This window comes from Falco naumanni, chromosome 5 (genome assembly GCF_017639655.2).
Source record: "Falco naumanni isolate bFalNau1 chromosome 5, bFalNau1.pat, whole genome shotgun sequence".
Classification (NCBI taxonomy): Eukaryota; Metazoa; Chordata; class Aves; order Falconiformes; family Falconidae; genus Falco; species Falco naumanni.
Window position 1 is genome coordinate 38632613 of NC_054058.1, and position 24860 is coordinate 38657472.

A 24860-nucleotide genomic window follows, 5' to 3' on the forward strand; every position below is an offset into this window, starting at 1 on the left:
AGAAGGAGTTGGAGGCAGAAAGGCAGCAGGGAGAGAAGAGCGGGAAACATGAACACATCAGTGGAAGTGCAGTTGTTGCAAGGGTTTGGGCAGACCAAGCTGAACAGCGCAGGGTGGGACCCACCACATTACAGCTGTGCTACAGCATGGCAGCCCCTCACTTTTCAACACATTAAGCATAACGTAGGGCAGTCCTGCCCAGGTCACATCTTGTGAGAAAGCTGTGGAAATGAGCCTCTGATTAGCTGCTCTAGAGCCAGCGCACCTAAGGTACAAGCAAATACCCATCACCAGGTCTCCTCGGCCAGAACAGCAGGAGCATCTGCCTGGACTTCCCAATTAGCTGTCTGCCTCTCTGCAAAGCTGCAAGCAGGGTGACCCCACACCTGGTTGAAATCAGTAAATGTTGCTGCACTCAGGACTCAACAGTAGCACAAAGGGTAATACAGCTGACATGTAGCTGGCTGTTCTCCAAGCAATCTGAAACAGCCCTCAAGTGTTCAGTTTTATGCTTGAGGATCCTCTGGTTTTCATTTTCATTAAGTAGAAAATAAACAGAAGCCATGTTGCTGCGGTGCAAAGTCGAAGCTGTTTCCAAACCTCAAGTGGCCACATGCAGCTGGGAGGAGTGGTGGCCCTGCAGCCTAACCCCTGCCTACTTTGTTTTAAAATTTGGAAATGTCCCCCCGAGGCAAATAAAAGGATATTTTATAAATATATAACAAACACACCGAAGGGGGCAATTTTTAAAAACATTTAGGAGCCTGAGCTTGAAACAGGGATGTAAACAGTTTCTGAAAAACTGCCTTCTAAGCCTTAGCAACAGCAGACACAGCTGCCCCAGACCAGCATAGCCCGCACACAGCTGTCTGCACCTCCTGGCCCATAGGATGTGCCAGGGTAACAAATGAGCCTCCGCCAGGGATTGGGCCCCCTCATGCCAGGAGCTATAAAGTCATGCCCAGCTGTAGTCTAGGGAACTTGCAAGCCAAAACCAAGATGGGGACACAGACATGTCAGCAGGCTGGGGCAGCAGGGTGACAGCATAACAGATGAGCAATGTTCTCCATCCTTGGGGTGGGGAACAAAAAGGTAGTTGAAGACCAATTTTTGTGGTACAGCAGGTTTTGGGAGGTGTGGCTTGTGTACCTCATTAGCTGTGTATCCTGTTCCCATCTATGCCAGTCCTCCAGTGTGTGGTGAGTCTGGCCAGCAGCAGCCTGGCAGCTTCAGTACAGGACACAGGAGCTGGGGTGAGGTAGACTTAACAGCTCGCTTTCACACATGTGCTACAGCACAAGTAAATTCGAGAGTAATGATGAATAAGACCATGGGTTTGTCTGCTAGATCCTCTGGGAGCATAGAGAGCTCCAAATAAGCTTAGAGATGTGGTCCAGGTTGTGAAGGATGAAGAAGATACCAGAGCTGAGATGCCTGGGACCAGTCATCTCTGTAAAATCTGTGATGGTGGGGGGGATCAGATATACTTAAATACACAAATCATTTTTTCTTCCAAAGACATAAAACCCACAATCTTCAGCACAGGTACTCCAACCTGCCCATAACAGCAAACTATTTATACCATAATATTTCCTCCTTTAGGATCCCAACACACACACAATTGATCTATTCATGTTTCATTGGCTCCCAAAACAAACAAACAAAAAAAAAATCCTTTACCAATAAAACAAGGCACATACTGCTACAGCTGCAGGACGGGACTAAAGAACAGGACTTTAAAGGTGTGAGGAATCAAGGCTTTACATTGAAACCACCAGGTTTTGTTCAGTCTTGAGACAAGAGGGTGAAGGAGGCATCGTATTGTGGCCTTCAGCTGTCCCGTGGAAGGTACAGAGAAGGTGGTGTCCAACTTTTCTGAGGAGAGTAGTGACAGGACAAGAGGCAACAGAGACAAGATGAAGCATTAGAAATTCCAATTAGACATGAGGGAAAACGCTTTTCACCTTGGGGGTGGTCAGGCACTGGAACAATCTCGAAGAGGCTCTGGCCCTCCATCCATGGCTCAAATGGACACAGTCCTCCACAACCTGGTCTGACAGGACCAGCTCTGAGCAGGAGCTGGCCCAGATGACCTCCAGAGGTCCTTTCCAACCGAAATTACTCTGTGATTCCTTGAATACTACCTGCCACATTATGGCAATCAATCACCCTGAAAAAGATCATTACACTGTACATCTTATTTATTAAAAAAATAATAAACTATAAATCTTAATGCAGGAAGCGCAAGCTCATGCTACAGCACAATGTTATTACACACCACCAGCAACCAGCACCATGTGCAATCACATTATATATGGCTATATAGGTTAAGGCTGTTGCTGCTGATAGTGGACAGGAGCAAGGATCTGCAAACTGTTTTCCAGAGAAGTGGTTGTCACTGCACAATCACCACGCCAGACCAAACAAGTACAGTGTGGGGGACACAGGACATAGCAGGAGCAGGGATGCATCAAATTGTGAGCAGAAGAGCTTTCTCCTTCATCTCTGATGACAATTCCTTCATCTTTGTAGGGTTTGGTGCCCTGAGGAAGCTGGGTCCCCTGAAACTGCTCCCAGCACCCTGGGTGGGATTCATTTCAGTGAAGCTGGGGTTTTCTGTTAGGTCAAGAACCTAAGGAAGTTCTTTAGATTCCCTCTGCAGTCTAAGGTGGGAGAAGCATGTTCAGAAGACAATCCATCCCGTTAACCTTAGACACCTCTCTTATAGCAACATTCATTTGACTGGCTTTAAATTATGTGAATATGGAACGAGATTAATCGTGACCTAGAGGTGCTCGCTCCTTGCCCTTGGCCGGGATGAGGTGTAAACCACAAGCTGAGAGGTGAACGTTGCCATTTACAGATCTTTAAGGTGTTGGGGATTAGTCTCAGCCCAAGAGGTGCCTGAGAGTGGAACAGGGCCCACATCAGGGATGTCTTCTCCTGTTGGCCCCTTTAGCAGCCAGGAGACAGGAAGAGCTCTGCTTCGGCGAAACAGCTGCTTCTTGGGGTCCCCAAGGCTCCGTGCGAGGAAGGAAACTGAACATCTTTCCCAGGCATTTCTTGGGCTTTGGTGTTGCCCAAAGAGGGATTATGATTTTCCTAGAGGTGGGCAGGCAGGAGCAGAAAGGAGATGAATTACTCCCTCAAGGTCACCAGTGGTGCAGAGGGCAGAGCTGGCAGAAGACACACATGATAGTTCTCCTCCTCCAGCCTCTTAACAGCTGCCAGTTTATGGTCAAGTGGTGGGGGCTGCAGATACACTTTTCAGACCTCTGCTTCTGAGATGAGTTCACATGCAGGCCAGGTGCTTATATCCTTGTATCAGCACCTATCTCGGAGTCTCTTTCTGAGCTTTCTTTAACATTCCTTTCCTGTCCAGCACCCTTCAGTTCATCCATTCTCTTGCTGCCAGGCAGTCTTCTGGGGCAAGCGGGGAGATACCGAAACCAAGACACAGCACAGTATTTGGTGCCTATGCCAAACGGAAGATCATAGACCTTGGAAACAAGCTGAGGGTTGACCACCTCTCCCTTGTGGCTATGGTTCCATGCCAGGAGCCCCCGCTCCTCCTGTGTTCCTGCAACAGCAAAACCAAGATAATTGTATTTAAAACAGCAGGTGTTCTGAGCACAGGACTACCTTGTGTGCCTCACACCCACTTCTCAAATCCCAGCCGACCCAGGGCAACACACAGATCCCTTGCACTTAAACCCTTCTAGCTCCAAAGCTCTTTACAAAAATTCACTAATGAGGTTCCAGATGATACCTGCCTTCATGCAACAGCTCCCGGATAAGCAGTCTTCTCTGCTGCTTTCCATGGGAATCAAGTATACCAAGACAGGTTTTCACAAGCCGTGGGGGATCTAAGAAGTGTGTAAAAGTGGGGATTCATATAGTGCTAGGAAAACAAGGCTGGATGTTGACTGCCCAGATACTGTGGAGTGGGGGAATAAGGTTCAGCTAGCAATTACTAGTCAGTCACAGCATTTACCCTAGACAAGGAATCGCTAAGTGCCTGTAATTGTTGCAGCCCCTGAGTGCCTCTTGGGAAAGGCAGTGAGCACCCGCGTAAATTCTGCCTGGAGGAGCTGCAGATCGAGGGCTACTGGCAAATTAATGAGCCAAAAGGAGATCAGCTTTCCAAGAAGCCTGAGATGGTAAAAGAATCTGGTTAACAGGGTGTCCTTCCTGCTCTTCTCCTGTAGCAGAAAAGAGGCTTTCCTCTCCTTATGGCATCCCTGCCCAGGCTCGATGAAAATCAGAGGCTCTTTGCTGGCTGTGAGGGCCAGCTGCAGGTGCTATAGCCTGTCTTTGATCACCAGCCTTTCCTACTGCTCTCCACTGATGTGGCACCAGTTCAGCATCAGTTTTAGCAGCTCTCATAAGGAGGCACACATTGGCTTCCACTTATTGCAGTTGCCTTTCTCTCTCCTTTCAACCAGCAACATGGGTCTAGGCTGGCATTTCCCCCAAAAGACATTTTCCCCAGATAAACCTTTTCCTCAGACTGGGTTATTAGTGAAAAATTAATTAGTTTTTGATAAGCCGCTGTTTTCCAGCCAGAGACCACTTCAGTGATGTCCCCTGTTCCTCACCCCACCCTGGGAGGAGTTCAGTCATACGGTGTTTCACGGTTGCTAGCACAGCTCCTACCCATATAAAGCAGTAGTCACAAAGACAAAAAAATACTAGGAAATAAACCGTAGGGCAGGCACAAACTAGTAGCTTAGCTCATTTCAGCAAATCCTACCTGGAATGGTGTTATCAAGGATAAACCCCAGGAGTCCACCCACAAACATGCTGGTGGTGAGAAGCACCTGGATCACCTGGTCCAGCTGGACGATTCCTAGCAGAAAAACAAAGGTTTGGATAGTGGTGCAGAGAGATGCAGGTTTGACCAGCAACACAGGTAGTGCCAAGAGGCCGCGAGCTGCATGCTTGTTTAGACAAGACTTGCAAATCCCAAAACAGAGCTTAAGTTTTGGCAATGTAAGGGAGATTGATCTTGCTGCCAGTTTCAGACCTAGTTTTATTCTGCATAATTATTCACTGACCCAGCTGCCAGTAGGCAGGAGATGGCTCATAAATACATTACAAGCCTATTAACAGTCCAGACCACAGCGCTGTCCCAGAAAAAGCTGCGTTCTGCTCCAAACAAATTCTGCGCCTCCACAACATAACAGCAAGTGGTTCCCTACAAAAGCACAAGCTTCAGTTCCCAAAGAAATACATGTATATTTAGCATGGGATGTCACCACAAGTTAATCAGATGTGACGTTTCTCTGTGAGATCACGAGCAAAGCTCAATGGCGCCAAGCATCTGATAGACTGTCTATTGAGTGTGTGACCTGTGGGCCCAGCTCGTTCAACAGCCCACCCAGCGTGCCATCTCTTATATACCTTAAGAGAGGACACTACGGCCTTTGTGGCAAACACATTAGTCACATGAGACACAGTGAAGGGGTAACTGTTGGAGGACTGCAAATTTCAATAAAGTGAACTTGATGGAATTTAGTAGAGAGTCTGCTCTTGCATTTTGGAAGCATCAAGTTTTATTGTGTATAGCATATACGAAAGCCTCATTCATTGAGATCTTGATCAAGTTTCAGGCCTGGAGTATTCTCTTGCCCCATCCCAGGAACGTGTCCCAGGGAAGCGCTCTGCAATCATTAGCCCAACAGGAATCTGGCAAGGTGCAGTCAACTGATGAAGACCAGAGATTTCTGCACCAGGGCTGTGCATCACAGCGAAGGGCAAGAATAGCCCTCCCAGAAAGAAACAGGCAACAGGGTTTTATCAGGAAAAATTTGCATTTTAAAAGATTTCTCTACATCAGCCTTTGCTTCAGTTCTATGCTACAGAAAATGCTTCTGAATTTGCTTCTTACCTGTTTCCAGCAGTGTACTATTTTTGCATGCCCAGTTGGGAACCGTGAGGCCAGCAAATAGAGCAAATCCAAAGATAAAGATGTTTCTGGAGGAGTTCATATCTGTGTACTGCACAGAGAAATTGTATACATTACATCTTGAATTACCCAAATCTGTGGATTACTGTTGTGTTCATCTGACATGCTGGGATATAAACAGTGCATGCAGGCGTGGACGCAGGCAGCAGCCCTGGTGCTGCTGGGGCATTACTGATCCCCTGATGCCAGCAAGCCCTGCCCCAGGCAGGGAGCTCTCTGTGATTTAGTCCCTCTGGGTACATCCCCTCATCATCACCCAAGGAACTGCCAAAGTAAATGCCTGCATTTGCTGCAGCATGTTTATATCTGATTCAGCCTGGTAAAAACCTGACTCAAAACCAAAGTACCCTTCCCTAGGGATGAAATGGCACTCGCACAGCTCGTTACCTGCAAATTGGAAATCCCCACTGCTGTGATAACTCCAAACATCACAAGGAACATGCCTCCGATCACAGGGGTGGGTATGCTGGCAAGCATTGCCCCAACTTTCCCAAAGATGCCACTCAGGAGCATGGCACAGGCACCGGCAATGATCACCATTCGACTCCCTACCTGGGGCAAGAGGAAGAGGAGGCAGTTAAGCACTAACTGGCACAGAGAGACGAGGGATAGCAGGCTCTAGTGCCAGCCTGCTGGGCAGGGGTTGCACCTCTAGCCAAAGCACCCAATGGTACATTCACTCGCAGGTTCAGATGCAGCTGACGGTGAACTGGGGTGCTCACGCTGCATGGGGAGCATCAGTATTTGTCCACTAGTAAATATTTGTCATGAAAGGCACTCTGAGAGCAATTGTGGATCCACACCACTCTTTCCTACTGCTGTCAGGACTTTAACGGTTTGCTGTTAAACAAACAAAAAAATATTATTAAATTAAGAGCACATTGATACACACACAGAGCTTTGCTCTCACTCTGGCCTAGAGATGTCTTGGCACACCCACAGGCTGGCACTGCAGCCACCCAGTCAATTCACTGGACAATCCTTCACCAGGGTTTGGCTTGCCATCTAAAAATGGCTTTCAACAAGGTATCCTACACTGATCCCTCCATTCCTTGGAGACCAAGTTTTGGGAGACCAGGGCTGTCTGGCTGCTCCAATCCCAAGCTCTGGGATCTGATATATCCTTTCCATAGTCAACAAATGGCTAATAAGAAGTGGGGAGGTCTCTTGGTCTGTCCCTATCTCTCATCACCCATCTAGCTTCAGTAAAACCATTTTTTTCTCTTTTTTTCCCCTAGGAAGAGCCAGGGTGGCTTTTTCTGGGTTGGGCACTACAACAAAGATGGGATGAAGCACCAAGCAATGCCTTTCATTCAGATCTGTTAGAGCATGCAAATAGGAAAGAAAAAGAGGATCTGCCAAACAAAGGGATGAAAGAGACATTTACAGACTATGGAAACTAAAAAGAAAAGCAGCAATATTTATTAGACTTTCAATTCAAGATATGCCTTGCCTCACCAAAACTTGGACAGCTTAAAGCATTTATAACATTCATGTCTTAGGCAGGGAAACTCCGTAATCCTCTGCAAACATTCTATAATTCAATTAAATATTTTAATCCCTCCCTTTAAATATCTGAAGAATGTCATATTTACAGGAAGGGCTTTTTGTGAATGCTTCCAACAAAAACACGCCCAGTAACTAGTAGTGTCTGGTTTTAAGCATTTCTTAAACATGTTCCTTTAAAATATTTTAAGCCTTACTTGATTGTGAAAGATAAATGAAAAAGATTTGGTGGAGAGGTTCAAAATCAAATCATGCATTGCCTTCAGGTGGGCTTTTTATATTCCTTGGCTTAAAAACTTGGGACATCACTACCATCAAAACTATAATTTAATAAAAGTCAACAGATCTATTTGTTCCAGGATTAGAACAAAGCTTCATATTCCTTATTTGCCAAAATGTTGATTTACCCAGTATATGGAGTTGCCTTAAAGGCAAATTACCTAATCCACTGATACCACAACTGCGAACATATGCTGCTATGGCCTCTAGTTTAGAGTTTGCTTCAATTATGTCAGGAAAACAAGAAAATCAGTTCTCTTTCTTACAGTTGAAGAAACTGCACAGTTCCCTACTGTCTATATGGTGACTCTGAGGTCTTTACCTCTCCTTAAAATCCTCCTCTTCTTTTCTTGGAAATTGTACCTCAGTACTGGCATGCTGGGTTTGATCAAGAAGCTTAAATATAGGTACCTGGTGCCATTTAAGATGTCACATCTTGGCAGCTTCCAGCAGCTTCTCCTTGCCTTATCTGACAGCCCCTGTGGATGTCTAAGATCTCCAAAGATGTCTCGGCTGGTGCCGGACAACTCTGTTTATGCAGAGGAAACAAGTCCCTTGCATTTCCATTTGTCATAAAAAATGTGTTTCCCACATAAAAACCAAAATGAACTCTGCCTTGCGCTCTCAGCATGCCCATCTATCCCAGCCAGAGCCTTTACACTGCTGGAAGGCTGACTGAGATCAGGCTGTATTTTCTGCTCTCTTAAGTGTGAACAATGTGACCAGAGAGATCTAAGGGAAACATCTCTCCTGAGTCAGCAAGGACGCTATGTCGACCTGAAGGATTTAGCATTCATGGGAGAACATGTCCTGTAAACTGATAATTACGAGCCTGGGCATTTCTGCACTATGCTACATCCCATACATGTCAGTAAAGAAGGGGCTCAGGAATATGGTCAGTATGCACAGTTTCCATAGTGAGGAGGTACATGTGGTGACAGGTTAAACTGGTCTCCATACAGACACCAAGACAGCTGCTGGAAGCAGCCACCTCAGTCAAACACTAATGCTTCAGTCTGAAAAATGGTTATTTTGAGTGAGCTTTATAAAATCCAGTGAAATAAGCAATGTTATAGAGTGGGAGCTATAAGTCAAATTCTGCATTTATTTACTGACTCACAGCTCTGCTGACATGACATTGCTTATTTGACAATGATTTAAAAACGTTCCCCAGTTGGCTGCTGGATGTACCCATCCCCTGACTGTAGAGCTTAGTGAAAATCTGTGATCTGATTGTCAAACTTGTCTCTGGAATTTTCTTTCCCTTAAAAGAGCAATAAAGTACTCAAGAGAGAAACAAAACTTTATAGAGAGGTATAAACATATGCCTGTCCATCAATTTTATAATCCCAAAGAAATAGTTTAACTTTCATGTAATTGCCATCCTTGGATTATAAAAATTCTGGAATTCGAAGCCTGATTAAATCTCCTCTCCTCTCCCTCTCCTCTCCATAAATATATATAGGAAGACAGAGGGACGCAGACAGACAGACAGCCTTTGATAAAGTCAGTCCTCAAGAAATTTCCAGGTTAGCGGAGGTGTAACATCACCTGAGCCAGCTGCCAGGGGTAACAGCAGTGTGTACTCATCCCATATGCAGGCCATAAGCAGAGAAAGAAAGAGTGGCCACCTCTGTTAGGTGATTTGGAGTGCTGCTGAGGAGGTCACCCATGTGCCAGGGCACCTTTTTCCAGTGTGCCTTGCAGAAGGTGGGCTAAGATCACATCCCGGGTCCAAGACATGCCCACGTCCACCACTCCTTTGCACATACACCCCCAGGGGCAACCTCCAGGAGGGCCAGGGCACTGCAGCCACCCCACTGCAGCAAGGCTCACCTTGGTGATGCCCAGGGCTCCCACATTCTCGCTGTATGATGTGGTGCCGTTCCCTGTCCCCCAGGCTCCAGCCAGAAGGCAGCCGATGCCTTCCACGCCGATCCCGCGGTTGATGGCATGCTTTGGCGGCGACGGGGCCCCAGCCAGGCGGGCACAGGCATAGTAATCTCCCACGGACTCCAGCATGGAGGAAATCACCCCAGCTAAGATGCCAAATATCCCAGCCAGGCTGACGGTTGGCACTCCCCACTGGCCTGCAAGTAAATAGATGGTTTCAGCTCAGTGGTGCACGTTTGTCTCGAAATCTATTGCAGCGCAGGGGGGAGAACAGCAGGGATGCTTGTGGGTATTTCCCCGATTCTTGGCATTTCATCTCCCCCTGCTAGCTATAAGCAGAGGTGCAAGCTGGAGCAGGGAGTAGCAAGGTGGGAGGGGGAGAGGAGGGGCAGTGGTACCTGGGTAAGGCAGCCGAAACCAGGGAGCCTGGGATAAAACATCCCCACGTATGTCTGTCCGGGCCAGGTGGCCGTAGGCGGTGGGGTCGGCGGGGAGGACGTCTGTCACCGTCAGCACGTAGCAGAGCAGCCAGCTCAGGGAGAGCCCCAGCAGCACCTGCCCATCGCATGCAGCAGTGGGGTACGATTAGAGTATGGCTGCGGCACCGGCATGGTTGTGGGTGACAAGGTGTCTCCCCACCTGCCCCTTTCCCCTGCACATGGAATGGAGGCAGAGGGATGGCAGGGGGTCCCGGTGGCCCTCCCTCCTTCCCTCCCTCCCCACGGTCAGGGCCATGGGGACCTTCTCCCCCTCTGCCCCCTTGCTGCACAGGCTGGGCTGGGAAGCACTAACTCTGCGGGATGTGAGTGGAAAGAGCCCAGGCAGCCTGGGGCGGGTAAGGCCAGTCCCTCTGCCATGATTGCCGTGTCTCCGAGATCCTCAACGTACCGGGAAGATCTGGAAGAGGTAGACCGGGGAGAGGTGGCACTTCTTGCCTCTCTGGTAAGATGGTAGTGGCACAGGGACATCTTTCAGGTACTGAGAGAACAGAACTATGAAAGCAATAGTCCTAGGACAAGAGAAAACCAAACCATGAGACAAAGTGGGTGCCCAGCTTCCTGCCTGTCGCCACATTAACTCAACACCTGCTAGCCAAGGACCCGGGACTCCAGAGGACCTCAAAAAACAGGCTCTCAGCACCAGAGTGGCTCCCCACTCCAACAAGACTGAGGTGGAACAAGTTTTCCATCATGCTATCGGTAACTCTTCTGCATTTGCAAATGTCTTTTTTTCTTCTTTTTGTTTCAAGACTGACCCCCTAGATAGTGCATCAGTGAGTGTAGCGCAGTTGCAGGAAGCTTAAAAATTACATTTGAGTAAAAGAAAGGCCTGACAGACATGCAAGGTCCAGGCAGGGTATGTAGGAAATTGTACCTGAACCTCTGCGTAATTCAGATATACTGGAAATACGGGATTTATTGGTTTCTTGATTCCAGGTTTACCTATGCTGCTCTGCAAGTTGCAAAAAGCTCCTAAGTGGCACAGAGTAAAAAGGGATTGATTTGGCTGTGCAAGTCCCTGTTTTGAAAGAAAGAAATGCAGTGGGACTGTGGGGCTGCACGTGGTGCCCACAGAGACCTCCCAGCCGGTCAAGAAGGGGAGAGCACATCCCTCCGGTCTGCCAGGGCTGCACAGCAGAGGGGTCCGCCAAGGCAGGGGTGCTCACGTGTGCCCTCAGCAGCACCGGGGGCTCATTCTGGTGGAAGTGACCACGAGGTGCAGCTCCTCTCCCATCCCTCAGGTAGGACATCTCCTGTGAACAGCAGCACAGCTAGGCATGCTCACAGCAAGCCCTGACTGCCCCCAGGTGTCTTCCCCCCAGAAAGGGCAACCAGATGAAGCTGGAAGCTACCATATGCAGCGAGAGGGCAGGGACTGGGCATTCCACCTTGATTGCTGAGTTGGTAGAAGACCTTGGACGTTTTCCTCTTATGTTAACCAGGCCTCTGAAGGGCCTCTCATTTTTTTATAACAAGTCTAAATTGTATACATTGAGTGAATTAATCCCGATAGGATTTGGTGTGAAAACAATCGCACCAGCTGAAGTACACTGACAGAGCAGGGAGAACCGGTCGTTTCCCATGCATGAAAAAGTGGCGAACTATAGGTGCACAGGCAGGCAGAACGCCAGCCGTGCAAAGGAAACGCTAACCTCCCCACTCTGCAAAGATGTGCCACGACATACAGCCAAAGGTTATCTATCAATCACAATCCAAAACACTGAATGACTGGAGGCAGAAAGTCTGAGGAGGAACTGGGTTCCATTTGTGGTTTCTAAAGCTACAGAGCCCAGACAGACTGCGTCAGTGCACATTTTGTGCATTTGCATTAACAAAGGTGCTCAGCAGCCTTATGAATCACTGCAGAGACCTCGTCTATCTCGGGTAGGTGTCACTGCTTATTATTCAGGTTGCCTGACACATTGCATTAACAAACGCTATTTTGAGCTGCTTATACTTCTGCCTAACTTTACCCATTCAGGATGAAAATTTCCATGAAGAACATCTGCCTCAGGCCAAATATTTCTGGAAAAATGCATCCCAAACCTATTTCAAAGAGTGATGTTCAGGAAATAGACATAGTATATAGCCTGCATTGAGAAGGTCATTTTGCCTTGAGCAGTAGCAGGCCTGCTTATGACCTGGAGCAGAAATTCAAGATTTAGTAGAACTTGTTCTTTGGGGTAAAGGATATTGCTCTTTCTCACAAAAATCTGCTCAGCTATGCTCAGTCTGTAACCATCATTCATCCCAGATCCCAGGCAGTCATCAGAAACATCTCACTTGCAGCCCATAAAGATTCTGAGCTGTCTGCATACATCCAGGCCTTGCCCAGTGATGAACTGCGTATGCACCATCAGCAGGGAGCAAGTGAGCATGCACTAGACCAGTTTCTTGAGGCAACAGTGGGTAGCACCCACCATGGAGGTTCTGGGAAGGGTTGAACAGCAGCGCTGAGACCACATGGCTCATATCTTCCACATTCTCCATCACCACTCTCCCTTTTTCCCTAATGATACCCATGGAGCATCAAGAAGGCATCAAAAGAGGACACAACTGAGATGGCTCAGAGCACAGTGATTAGGTTGAGGCTAAGGTATCTCAGTCAGGAAAAAAAGGACTGGGATTAGCACGGGTAGAAGATGGGACAGAAATGAACCAGATAGAAAGGGTGACCTGGGTTGAGAGCAGGGACACGGGCTTAAGGACTGGGACCCCCTTAATGGAGCAGCACAGTTGGGCAAAGAGGTCAAGCAAGAGTTTGAGGTTAGGAGCCAGTGGCTGGAGAAGGGAGACAGAAAAAGGAGACAGTCCAGACAAGGATATACAGTTTGAAGGGAAAATTCAGGCTGGCTAAGCAAAGGGGCTAGGACAAACAAGATCTGGACAACAGGACAACAAGCAGAGATGTGGTGGGAGAAACAGTGGTGAAAGGAAAGCTGGGTTGCAGACAGGGTTTGGAGTCCTGTGGGGTGCTAGTGGAAGAGACCAGTTAGATGAGGAACTGGGGGTGGAAAAGACCAGTGGCTGTTTGGGGTCTGGGAGGGCAGGTGTAGGGAGGAGAAGAGAATGAGAGAAGTGGACTGGAGCACATCCCCACAACAGTGTGTTGCCTTCATGGGGCTGCAGTCAAGCCTGGCCCCCCAAGTCTCTGAAGGCAGCTCTGAAAGCACTAGTGAACTTATGGAACCCATAGAGAGGTTAACAACCTACTCCTGCTGCAAACTGAAGTCTGCATTAGGGATCTGAAGGTGCCAAATCTGCAGGGGCACGATGTAGCGGCATTTCTACTTTTTTAACTCGTTTCTGAACTACTAAGGAAATTCTGCCACCAAGCACACTCATGCAGAAGGGCACACACACACAAACAGCCCTGAAAACTGAAAAACACTGAAACTCAGTGCTGCAGTCACATGCAGACATTTCCAGAGCCCCCCAGGCCCTCTGTGGAGAAAATATTTCCTCCTTTTCATGTGAAAACTATACATAAAGCATCAGCTATTTAAACTTGAGGAATGCCTAACTCTGAGTGCTCAACTTTGTCATTTTAGGAATGTCTTTTTAACTTAAATAATGGGTGTATAAGACAGTGTATGCAGACAACTGTGACAGAGACAGTCCCCAGGAACCACACACAGGAAAGACTTGTTTTTCTACTGACCCCTGAACTTTGGATTTTCACAGAAATCAGATTTTTTAACTCATTTTTAGGTTTTGAGGGCTCTAACCTCCCAGGGGATGGGGGAGAACTATGCCACACTGCTGCCTTGCACAAGCCTGACACACGTTAGTGCTCAACAAATAAACCTTGAACCCAGGGGAACTCTGCTACAGACTGTTGACACTTAGTTTCGTATCAGAGGTAGGCGGTTTGTGTATGCTCAGCTTTTCCATAGGGAAGTGAGACTTACATGAACGCTATGCCCCAGTGCTGCCCAGCCTCGTTCCCGGCCGAGTCAAAGAGAGGTAGTGCGACCAAGGTGATGGTGGGGGCAATTGTCAGGGGGCCGATGAACCTCATCAGAAATCCAATCAGGCCAGAAAATCCAACAAAGATTTGAAAGCAGGAAGCTACAATGATAGCTCCTTGCACCTGGAAAAAGGGAGGAAGAGAGCAGTTTGAAAGGAGTGCCAGCTGCTGAGCCTTTCCTTCATAAGTCAGTGCAAACCCAGTGTGACAGCCAGGCTCAGCCTCCAGTGACAGACTCGCACCGAGGCCTCCCGCTGGCTACAGCAAAGCCCAGCTGAGCATTACATGCAGGGAAGGACCACCGAAGTACCAGCACACCAAATCCCCCCTTGGCTGGTAGGTTTAGTCCTCACCAGGGCTAGTTTTGTTCCAGAGATCCCCTCCTCCTTGTCCTCTTGGGCCACCCGAGCATGTATCAGTGACCCTGCACTCTCTCTTCCTGCCCCCTCAACACAGAGGGGAAAAGCCCTTGGCCCCAAAATGGGAGCAGGGCCATGGTCTCCACTCATCCATCTGGGAAGGGCTTGAGGCACTTCAGCACACCGGTAGGGCAGGTGGGTCATTACAGCCTCTTTTTTTCTGAGTAACAGTTTCTCTCTGGGGACACATTCATCACCCTGGACTTTCCTGTGTTTGACAGTCACTGCTAAGCAGCCAGCAATTACATCCTGAAGTGCTGCTCACAGTCAGCTCCAAGCAGGGGACTTGGGTAAGGCTGCTCTCTGCCTTCACAGATTTATTGATAAACACAGGCGGGGTCCTCTGTGGTGCTGAGCACCTTCCCGCCCCTGGCCCCAAAGGCAAGAGAAACGCAGGGGACGGGGTGAAGCAGCCAGCTTGAAAGAAGGCAGCAGTGCCCTTGTGATAGATTTTCATGAATCAATAGGGAGGGCAGCCTGTGCCACACAGCAAATCCTTCATGAGCTCGCACTGCTTCCCAAGTGCTTTGCAAAGCTCACCATGGAAGGGATTGACAGAGCCGAATTTAGCCACTTACTCTGTGGCAATAGATGTAGAACAAGGCAGTGAGATCCCTGACTTTTCCTCCTCTCTCTTGACTACCTAAGAGTGCGCTGTTCTTTAACATTTACGGTAAGTTCTGCCCTTGCATTTCTTTTTACTAGGTTTCCTGTACTTAGAACCATTCTAGAAGCAGCAGTAGCTATAATCCAAGCATACGTCTTCGTTCTCCTACTAAGCCTATACTTACAAGAAAACATCTAATGGCCCATCAAGCACACCCCTTCCACATAGTAGACCCTAGCCCCTGACCAATTTCCCTGGAAACATCTTCCCTCTCTTCCTCAAAACAATCCATGCTCCATGGAAGGGATCTGGCTGGACCAATGGAGACTTTGCAGGGGCCACAAATCAGCCGTGGTCTGCATGTCCCCTGTTCAGCAGCAGTGAAGCGCCTGCTTTTTTTGCCAGAGAATAGATCCTTAGGAAGCTGCAACAGGGTGAGAGCCAAGGCCCATTGGTGATAGAGGGCTCTCTATCACCCTGCCATGGTCAGGTGCTTTTCTGAAAGCAAACAGCCCCGACACAGAGCAAGTGCCACTGAAAATGTAATATACCTCTCGCATCCGCATCTGCCAGACTTCAATGAACTCTGGTGAAGAGGCATTCACCAGGGTGGCGTTCTGCGTCCAGGCAGGGCACTTCCACTTGGGGAGAGACAGCATGGCCAGTGTGGGGGTCAGGAATGCAAAAGTGCCTCCTTGAATAATAGGCAACCTGGAAGGAGAGCAGAGGGAAAAGATGATGAGCAAGAATGCTAGAAACTCCATTAGGGTGAGAGAAATGAAAGCAAAATAAATTTTAAAAAATCAGTCTGCCCATGGCCTCTGACAGTATCTTTTCACATGTTCTGGCAGGTGACCATGGGTGGGAATTGCTGCCCATAGCACTCAAGAGCAATGACCTGGGGGGAAGATCTCAGGTTCAAACACGGGCAACGCAGGAGCGCATCGGTGCTGCAGTCAAACTCTGATACCCTGCATTAAGGAAAAAGTAGTCCTCCTAAGGTGTGATGAGACCATGGAGCTGCACAGAGTAAAATAACAAAGGGGGAAAAGCTGGAGGAGGAGAGAAGACCAAGGAAGAAAGATGGCAAGACTCTGAAGCAAAGCTCAGAATCAACCTAGGCTCAAATCTTGCCAAATATCTAGTTGCTTCCTCTGCCCCCTTCAGCTGCCTCAGTTTTCTTCACAACCTGCTCATGAACACAAGGACATGCCCTGGCTACTCCTCACACCACAACCATCTTCAGACTAAGGGCAGTAGAAAATGTGATTAGGCTTTTAGTTCACCAGATTTTAAAGCTAATTCCTCTGCCCTGACACTGGAAAGGAGAACTGTATGGACACATCTGAGCGTGCTGACTGGGTGAGACCTTGGCTCTCCCTCCATGCCACGTGTCTTGTGGCTTCGAGTAACCCTCAGCCTGGAAACTCTTCAGGCTAGCAAGGAGCCCACACCTCCAGAAGTGCTCAGCACTGGCTTTGTACAGAGCTTTGCACAGTGGAGCTGCTCCTGTGAGCTACGCCAGCCTCTTCTCTTTCTACACATGGAGAAATGGAGACAAAGACCTAAAAGGCCAGACTGGCTCTTCAGGCTTTAAGCCCCAGAGCAACCGCTTCTTGAGCCAGGAGCTCTCACGGCACCTTCTCAGAAAAGCAGCGGGGCAGCAAGCCGTGTGAGGGCTTCTGCAGGGCATGGACTTCCCTGAAGCAGAGGCATTTCCACCATTCTCTGGAAAGCAATGGAAAATAAGAGATGGCATAGCTGTTATAGCACCATGTCTCCATCACCTAAAACAAATATTTACACCACTGCAATTACTCATGCCATGCACAGCCAAAGCACTGTTGAACTTTGCCGGTAAATGATACTGAAGTATCAGTCATCTGTAGAGTCACTTATTTACAGCATTTGGCCAAATATGTTGCAGCCTTCAAAGGATTTTTCTGGGTAAGGTAAAAACCAAAAAGAAACAGAGAAGGCCCAGTGCTGAAGTTAACAATAGATGTATAGCTCCTGCTGCATTGGCCCTCAAGCTATTTCACAGCCAGTGCTGGAATGGGTGGGCTCAGAGCAGACTGGGGTGGTGAGGTGGTGCATATGGCGCACGCTGAGCTCTTTCCAGTGAGGTTTGCAAAAGGGAAACTTGCAGGTTTAGGGAAGGAAGTACTATGCTCTGATCATCACTACATGATGTCCGAGCATCTGCTAAGGGAGGCTCACCATAATGGCAAGCAACTGTGTCTCCCCTCAGGGAGCCTCTTGGACAGTGTCTCCAGTGACTGCCTGGGACCTGTTGCTGCTTTTTCATGCTGTGTAACATGACTGAGCTGCAAGTTGCAGTTCATCAGGCTTTTCCCTTGGCTGTTGCTTCTGGAGGGCTGCTTCTGAACCACACTCGCTTTTGGTGGGAAACTCCCCATGTTCGTGGCCAGTTCCCATCCGTTCATTCCTGTGCCAACATTGCCTTTTAGCCAAAATGATTTCTCCCTGCCTGATTCCCCCTGCTTGTCTCCCCAGCTAGTTGCGGGCTGCAGCCATGCCCCTCAGAGCTGCCACTTTGCCCTGCTAACCAGGCCAGCCTCTGCAAGACCAAATGTCCCTTCCCCGTGCCACATTAACAGATCATCTCCATACCTCTTCTCCTCTGAATTAGTCTTTCTTAAATATGGACACCAGGAAACGCACCAAGCACTTAGTTGAGGGCTGCCCAGGGCCTCGGAGAATGGCACGTATGTTTTCCAGGAAGAAGCATCCCCTCCAGCTTGTTATTTACCACTTTTCTAGCTGTCTTGTTGGTGACTTACAGTTATCAACTACTACGAGGTTTCAGAAAACCGTAAAAAGAGAAAAAAAAATCTGCTTCCAAGTGTCTCCTCAGGCTTTGTTTGCCTCTGGCCACAACACAGGCTGAGTCCCACCTTTCTGGCAGGAGCATCCTCACATCTTACAGTCAGGGCCAGCCACAGGGCAATTGCATCCTCAGCACAGCAAAATCCATTCAAGCTTATGCTATGGGAACAACTCCTTACCACTTAATTTAACCTGTTAATCCTCACGTAGCTATTCAGCCATGGGAGAGGCTCCCTGTTACCCCTTCATCCTTGGCTAACAGCAAGCAGGGGACATCACAGCTCTCAGATATTCACCAAGATGTTGGCGGGGGTGGGGGTTGGGGGGGTGGTGGGGGGTGGTGGGCAGGGCCTGGGAGGACTCCAACCTGAATCGCACCAGCAGCCACAGCCACGATCATGCACTCCAGCCTGAATTTAACTGAACTGAGAAGAACCAGATTCTCTCTTTATTGTGGCCAAGGTGTTCCCTCTCCTCCACTCATCCCATAGGAATGTAGAAGAAGGGGAGCACCCTCTGGGGACAAGTTTGCTTACAGCCACTTCTTAAGATAGGCAAAGATGGTAAAGTTGCACTGGGAGAAGAAACAGGAGGAGTAAAAACATTGTGTGGAGCTGGCAGTTGACCAGTGATTTGTTAGTAGAAGAATTTTGACAAAGTCGCTCAGATTTGGAAGCCAAAGAATGTGTGATTTTTGCCTTTGAAGCTAGAAACACAGGTTCCCACCATATTGGAGGAAAAAGCAACCTGTGGAAAGATAGAAGCAGCCCAGAGTTATGACAAGGAAATTAAGAAATTTTGCAAGCCAAGATGCAGGGTCTTTGTGGCAAGGGGGAGTACTTGCAGTCATGTCTCTTATTAAGCACTTCATTTTCTGGGTAGTGAACGGCAACTCCATGCTCATCTCCTCTCCATCGGCTCTTCAACAGCTTGGCAGCAAAGAGGATTTACCTTGCTTACATTCAGCCTGTGTCACAAATCCCTGAGCATGGAAAGTGATGCCGCTGAACAGGATGTGCTATAGAGCTCCTCCCTGAGTCCCTAGGCAGTGGCAGATGGGCTTTAGTTTCTCCCAGTTATCCCCTGCCCCAGAGTTTCTGTCCCTTGATCCTGAGCCCAGATCAGAAGGGCCCTGCCTCAGCTGGAGGATCCCTGGGGTAAGGGGCAAGTAGATACTGTTTACTACTTCATTGTTTTGCAGGACAGACTCCTTAAAAGCCCGACAAAAGCAGCATCAAGTACCAGGGGATGCAAAAGTCAGGACAGTGAAGTAGCCCTGCAAAGCTATCACATACAGAAATTTCAGGGTGCTTTGACACGTGCTCCCATTGCCCAAGGGTAGCACACGATAGATAAACTCTACAGCAGAGTGGTGGCGAGCACGTAGCAATTGCATCTACAAACTGTTTTGTCGCATTTCCCATTTCTTGCATTTGGCCTACCTGACTCCAAAAAGGACTTGCAGCAGGGTGCAAATCCCAGAGACAAAGAAGATGGTGCTGATCAGGTGGCTCTGGGTGAGAAGGTCATGCTGGAGGCAAAGCTCTTTGGAGAGGATCAGCGGGATGGCTACGAGACCTCCCATGGCTGTCAGGAAATGCTAGGAGCCACAGAGAAAGACTGGGTGAAGGACACAGAACTGGCTGTACATTATTACCGTGCTGTTGAGGGAAATCTGAAAATAATTCACAGATTTGTGTTCATGCACACTGGTATTACCCATCCTACTTTTTGGCAGCTTTAATGCTCTCTTAGGACCTGTTCCAAAACACCTACAAGAACTGCAATGCACGCCGACAGACTTCTGCTTTCCATGCCCAAAGACCTTTTATAGTGCTCTGGACTCCCCAGATCACTGTTAGACACAACCAGCTTATCTCCAGCACGTTCAGACAAGCTGTCGGGGCTAATCTTCCAGGAAGGTGGGGACATCCTAAGGTAGGGACACAGAGTGATCAGGCAAACTGAATGCAATATTTCAGTCCATCTCATTTGCACCACAAAGGATAACATTAAAAGTTGGCAAATTGGAGCTACTAATTCTTTGCTATCAGCAGCTTTTCTCACACAGTGCAATTATGGATAACCATAAAAAATGGACACCATGAATGGGAAAATGAGGCATTGCCTTTTTCAGAAGTCACAGACATATTTCTGCAATGACCTTCAGTTAATTACTAAATGTGAAAATAATTTTTCAAACTTATTTTTCCTTTCAATATTAACCTTAGTTGTTACTTCTCAGCTCAGAGCACAGGACTGCAGTGGTGGAACTGGTGGCACTCTGAAACTCACTGTGTTCATTAGAGGTATGTTTTATGAAAATTATGAGGCAGATGTAATCAGAAAACCTTGGTTTAATACACTCTAAATTTGAGACAACCGTTTAAGGAAACTAAGTACAAAATGTCCACCTAGCTCCAAGCGCCGTCCATCATTACCTTAATCACTCAGAGGTCTCTCTTCCCTGAGGCTCTGTACCCAGAGTGGCCCTGGGTCATTTAATGTGCCTGGGCGTGGACACCAACCAAAGCAGCGTGGGCCCTTCTGCTTAGTTTTTATTGCCATGGGAATGCAGAAGTTCAGAAGCCCTTACACTTTTGGCTACACTCAGATGAGGTATCTGGCCTGTTCTTATTAACTGTTCAGCCCCAGCCCTGGGACTCTTCCTTTCCATTTGCACTTCAAGGGGCGCAGTGTAGCTGTGGGTGTAAGGATAATGGTCGGTGCTCAGCAAGTGGTGGTGGGAAGGACTTGAGTTCATGGAGATCCAGCCCCACAGCTCCAGTCATGCCCAGTAACAGTAGAGCACTCCCAAATTCAGGTTTCACCCCCACTGACCAGCTGAACAGTCATTAAACTTCCACCCATCCCCACCTCCATCTGCTCCCCTGCCGCACCTGAATGCCCAGCAGGATGCACAGGTACCAGGGGGGCACATCCATGACAGTGTAGGCAAGCTTGCTGCTGCCACGGCCCTTGCCCCTGCCTTCCTCTGGGCTCCAGGCAGCACGATCTGGTGAGAAGCAGTAGTGGCTCCCATCTTCAACCTGGACAACAGAAGAGACCCTTCGTCGTTAGCTGCAGCCCAGCCCTGCAGGCACCCAGCAGCCACCTCTCTTGCAGCCACGCTCCACATCTTGCAGGAAAACCTCGTATGTAGCTTTCAACAACAATGCCAGGATAAAAAAGAAGAGCAAGGGGGTAAATTAAAACAGAGATACAAACACCTGTGGAAAAATTTTATATGCATGTGTGCGTCTAGACCAGAAGAAACATTACAGGGTTCCTCAACCTCAGAGAGACACCTGCACGAGGTGCATTAGTATCATTAATGTCTAGCTAAGGATGGAGAAACGGCAATCAGAAGCAATGACGAGTGTGCAGTGGATTAATCAACGAAAGGTGCATTGTCCCCTGGTCTCTGTCCCTCCTGGTTGTCCCACCCAAACAGTACTTTTTATAAAATGCACTAAAACAACTTGGCTACCACTAATTACAGAGTAGAAGCAGGTTTTATATTTAATTTTCTTAAGTCTTCTCTTTCCAGTCTCCTTACACTCACCCTTGCAATGGTCGGCCTTGATAAACGCACCTGCCCTTTTTCTTACTGGAAATCTCTCTCCTGCAGAGGAGCCACGTGAAACACATGGAACAGGTAGCCCTGGCGTCCGTGTCAAAGGAGCCAACCCAAACCAGGGCTACTGGGGTGCTGCCCAAGCTCGGCTGCCTGCCATGGGGAATGGCACCTGGAGGATTCAGGAAACAGCCTGGGGACCTGGGGGCTCAGGGAGGTGCCAGGGTCTGAAATAGCTCCCCAGGAAGGCTCAGATCCCGTCCTAGGCAGCCAGCAGCCACGGGGCTCCCCAGGGAACTATACGTCTTACAGAGTTTATTTATGCAAAGAGACATTTTGCCAAGGAAAGCAAAATAGTGCTTTGCTTCCATTGCCACAGCTTTTAAGCTAAATAATTGCTCCCGGTTGTCTGCTCCTCCTTCCAACCCACCCCGACCCCTGTGTACACACACACACACACACACATTGCCTGGGCACACACACATGCACACACACAACCTGCTTGTGTGTGCACACACACATGTGGTAGCGGGAGGCTGCCTGGAAAGCCACAAAATTTTGAGCCAAATGCAAGAGCTAATTAAGATCCCAAACCACCTGTTTTATCAACCCTTCTCCAGCTAGTGGGTCTTCAGTAAGCTGGCAGCAAAGGGCTTTTCTGGGCTGGGATGCCCTGCTTCATCAGGCAGGGATGGAAACCTGCTGTTAGGAGGAACTCAACTTTCTTTTTTTTTTTCCTTTTTCATCCTTCAAGTCCTGTTGGAACCTTAAGACACAAAAATGTCCAGCAAAGCGAGGGGGTTGCAATAATGCTCATGGCCTACCTACCAGTGGAGGCAAACAGCTAATGCTGCGGTCAGGGAATAGGGTGTAAAATTAATGTTACATTTAGTTGTAAATTTTGCAAGTGTGGTAGATTAATCCTGAAAGACTTCATCATTTGCCTGAAGCCTCCATGTTTCTGTTCTCACAGCTGAGTCTCCAAAGTCCCATTTTAGATCACACTGTTTAAAACATGCTATGTAATACCTTTTAAACACAGTGTATTTATCCAGCCTAGGCAGCCTAGGAGCATTACAGGTACTTCAAAATAGATAGGTGAAGGCAGAGTTAATTCAAACTGAACTCAGGCATGAACTTCAAGAGCAAAAGGCATTCCTGAGTAACTCCCTGTGGAGACATTTTCATTTAGAACAAGAAAGCCTGAGCCATGGATTAATAAATGTACAGCAAGGTACTTAACACTGCCCATGCACTGAGTTATCTGGGGACAGCTACTCCTGAATACCAGAGTAGATGAATCTGAAGCTAGTCAGACAGCACTAAGCTCCTTTCCTTGCATTGCAACTTTCCCTGCGTTAACCAGCAGGCATATTCCAGCCAGGCAGAGCCTGTGCCAGTAACAGCCCCACATGACCATCACATGAAGGCCTGAACCCCCGGGAGCTGGAGGGTAGTGAGTGAGCAGGGCTCAGTGGGAAAAGGATGTGAGCGGAGATAATAGGATGAGACAGGACCAGAGGCAATGGGCTCAGACTGAAACACAGGAGTTCCCGTCTTAACATCAGGAAACGCTTTTTCACTATGAGTGTGAGTAAGTACTGCACAGGCTGTTCAGGGAGGTTGTGAAGTGTCCACCCTCAGAAATACTGAAGAAGTGTCTAGGCACAATCCTGAGCAACTGGCTCTAGCTGACCCTGCTTGAGCAAGGGCGGTGGAGAAGCTGACCTCTAGAGGTGCCTTCCAACCTCAGCCAGCCTGCGATGCCGAGATGCTGGGAGGAGGACAAGGCAGGAACAGTCTGGAACAGGAAAGGCGAACTGCTGCTGGTGGTTCTTAGCCCAGCTTCCCCCATGAACTCAGGGGACCAGGACACCCTCCATGGGCCTCCGGCTCCAGGCACAGCATCAGGGCCCTCAAGAGCATCTTAAATAATCACTGAACTGAAACTAAGACTGCTTGAACCACAGGTGAAAGATCTCTGTCTTCTACCTCCTTTGGGGTGATTCAAACCGGAGGAAGTCACCAGCCTGTTCTGTATTATGACACAACAGGTAGAAATGGAGACCCTGTTAACAACAGCAAAAGAAAACCTCTGACTTGCTCTGAGCACTTCCCCGAGGCTCTGCCCATGGCTGGCATAGCACCCCCACCTCCCTGCTCACGGCAAGCCCACCAAGGCTTATCCAAGAAATGGGAGACTTGTACAGCAGAGGTTAAATGCCTCCCTCAAGGCCCCCCAGGTGGGTGGTCTGTACCAAGGTAGCAAGAGGGTTGCAGGACCCCACTTCTTCACACCTGCTGTCAGAGCACAAGCAATGCTTTTAGTCCCTAATGGAGGCGAATCCTGCTGTGAGAGAGGAAGGGAGCTGCCGTGCCCCAGGCCCTTGCCTCATGGCTGTTATAGCCTGCAGCATTTCCAGTGCACTGCACATCCCTGAACTGACACATCACTATCATTTACAGCTTTTACTACCCTGCTATAACTCTACAGGGTGCCCTCTCCTGCTGACTCCCAAATCTCTTTTTCACCCACCTCTGACAATTCACCTCACTAGAAATAGATCCAGAAGACAAAGAAACACATTCTTCACTAGGCTAAATTTCTACTGTGATTTTACTAATTAGTACATAATATGCTGTACCCAGGGACGCAGCCACAAGCTAGCTTGCTTTTCAGTACAGATACACTTGTATTACCATTTATCTGTGCTATAATTTTAGAAATAATAGAGAGAAAAGAAGTTGAAAAGGGTGTCAGAGAGTAGAAAGTATGCTGAGTCTGCAGCAGCAGGCTGTAGTAAGGAAACAATTCCTCAGATTCCTGTCGATAAAGGAGCAGAGACAGACATTTACCACACACTAGCATCCTTGCAGCCAGTCCGAGCCCCCTGGCTTTCCCTTTCTCCTCCTTTCGCAGGGCTCGCACCTGTTTATGCAAGAATTACCTTTCAGAGACAAGCAGACTCACCACGAAGCCGGGGTTATCTAGCCCGTTGAGCTCTTTGTCTGAGGAGGGAGTCATGCCTTCACCGACTGCCTTGAAAAAAGGAAGACTGGTAAGACGAGGAAAGCCTCCCAAATGGCCACTTCTCCCAGCCAACACAGCCCTAAAGGAGCAGCATGAGAAGATGCAGAAGCTGGACCCTGGGAGTCAACCAGCACTCAGTCCTAGTTATTCATGTGAGCTGTATCGCAGCAGCACTTCCTTTCCCTTGGCTTATATAAGTGACTCTCTTTCTCCAGCTGATTAGAGGACCGGCATTCAAACCTAACTGGAAAGCAGCCCTT

The 24860-nt window shown here is 48.4% G+C and overlaps 1 protein-coding gene across 1 annotated transcript; it reads right to left on the reverse strand.

The window, feature by feature from the left end:
* Positions 1-1621: 1621 nt before the first annotated feature.
* Positions 1622-24860, reverse strand: LOC121089557 (solute carrier family 23 member 1-like). The gene is made up of 12 exons (XM_040596874.1): positions 24541-24860; positions 20893-21042; positions 19435-19592; positions 15694-15853; positions 14058-14239; positions 10535-10655; positions 10045-10201; positions 9590-9843; positions 6356-6520; positions 5891-5999; positions 4754-4849; positions 1622-3580 (listed from the first exon to the last, which is right to left on the reverse strand). Exons 1-12 carry the CDS (start codon positions 24592-24594, stop codon positions 3312-3314), a joined length of 1875 nt encoding a protein of 624 aa, XP_040452808.1. The 5' UTR covers positions 24595-24860; the 3' UTR covers positions 1622-3311.

What these genes read in the sequence shown, in the direction of transcription:
- LOC121089557 (XM_040596874.1), bottom strand. Translation starts at nt 24,594, where the DNA reads ATGACTCCCTCCTCAGACAAAGAGCTCAACGGGCTAGATAACCCCGGC. An exon ending in ACCTCTTCCAGATCTTCCCG is followed by an intron (nt 10,202 to 10,534) that starts GTACGTTGAGGA and finishes TGCGATGGGCAG; the next exon opens with GTGCTGCTGGGGCTCTCCCT. An exon ending in CCTTGATAACACCATTCCAG is followed by an intron (nt 3,581 to 4,753) that starts GTAGGATTTGCT and finishes TTGCTGTTGCAG; the next exon opens with GAACACAGGAGGAGCGGGGG.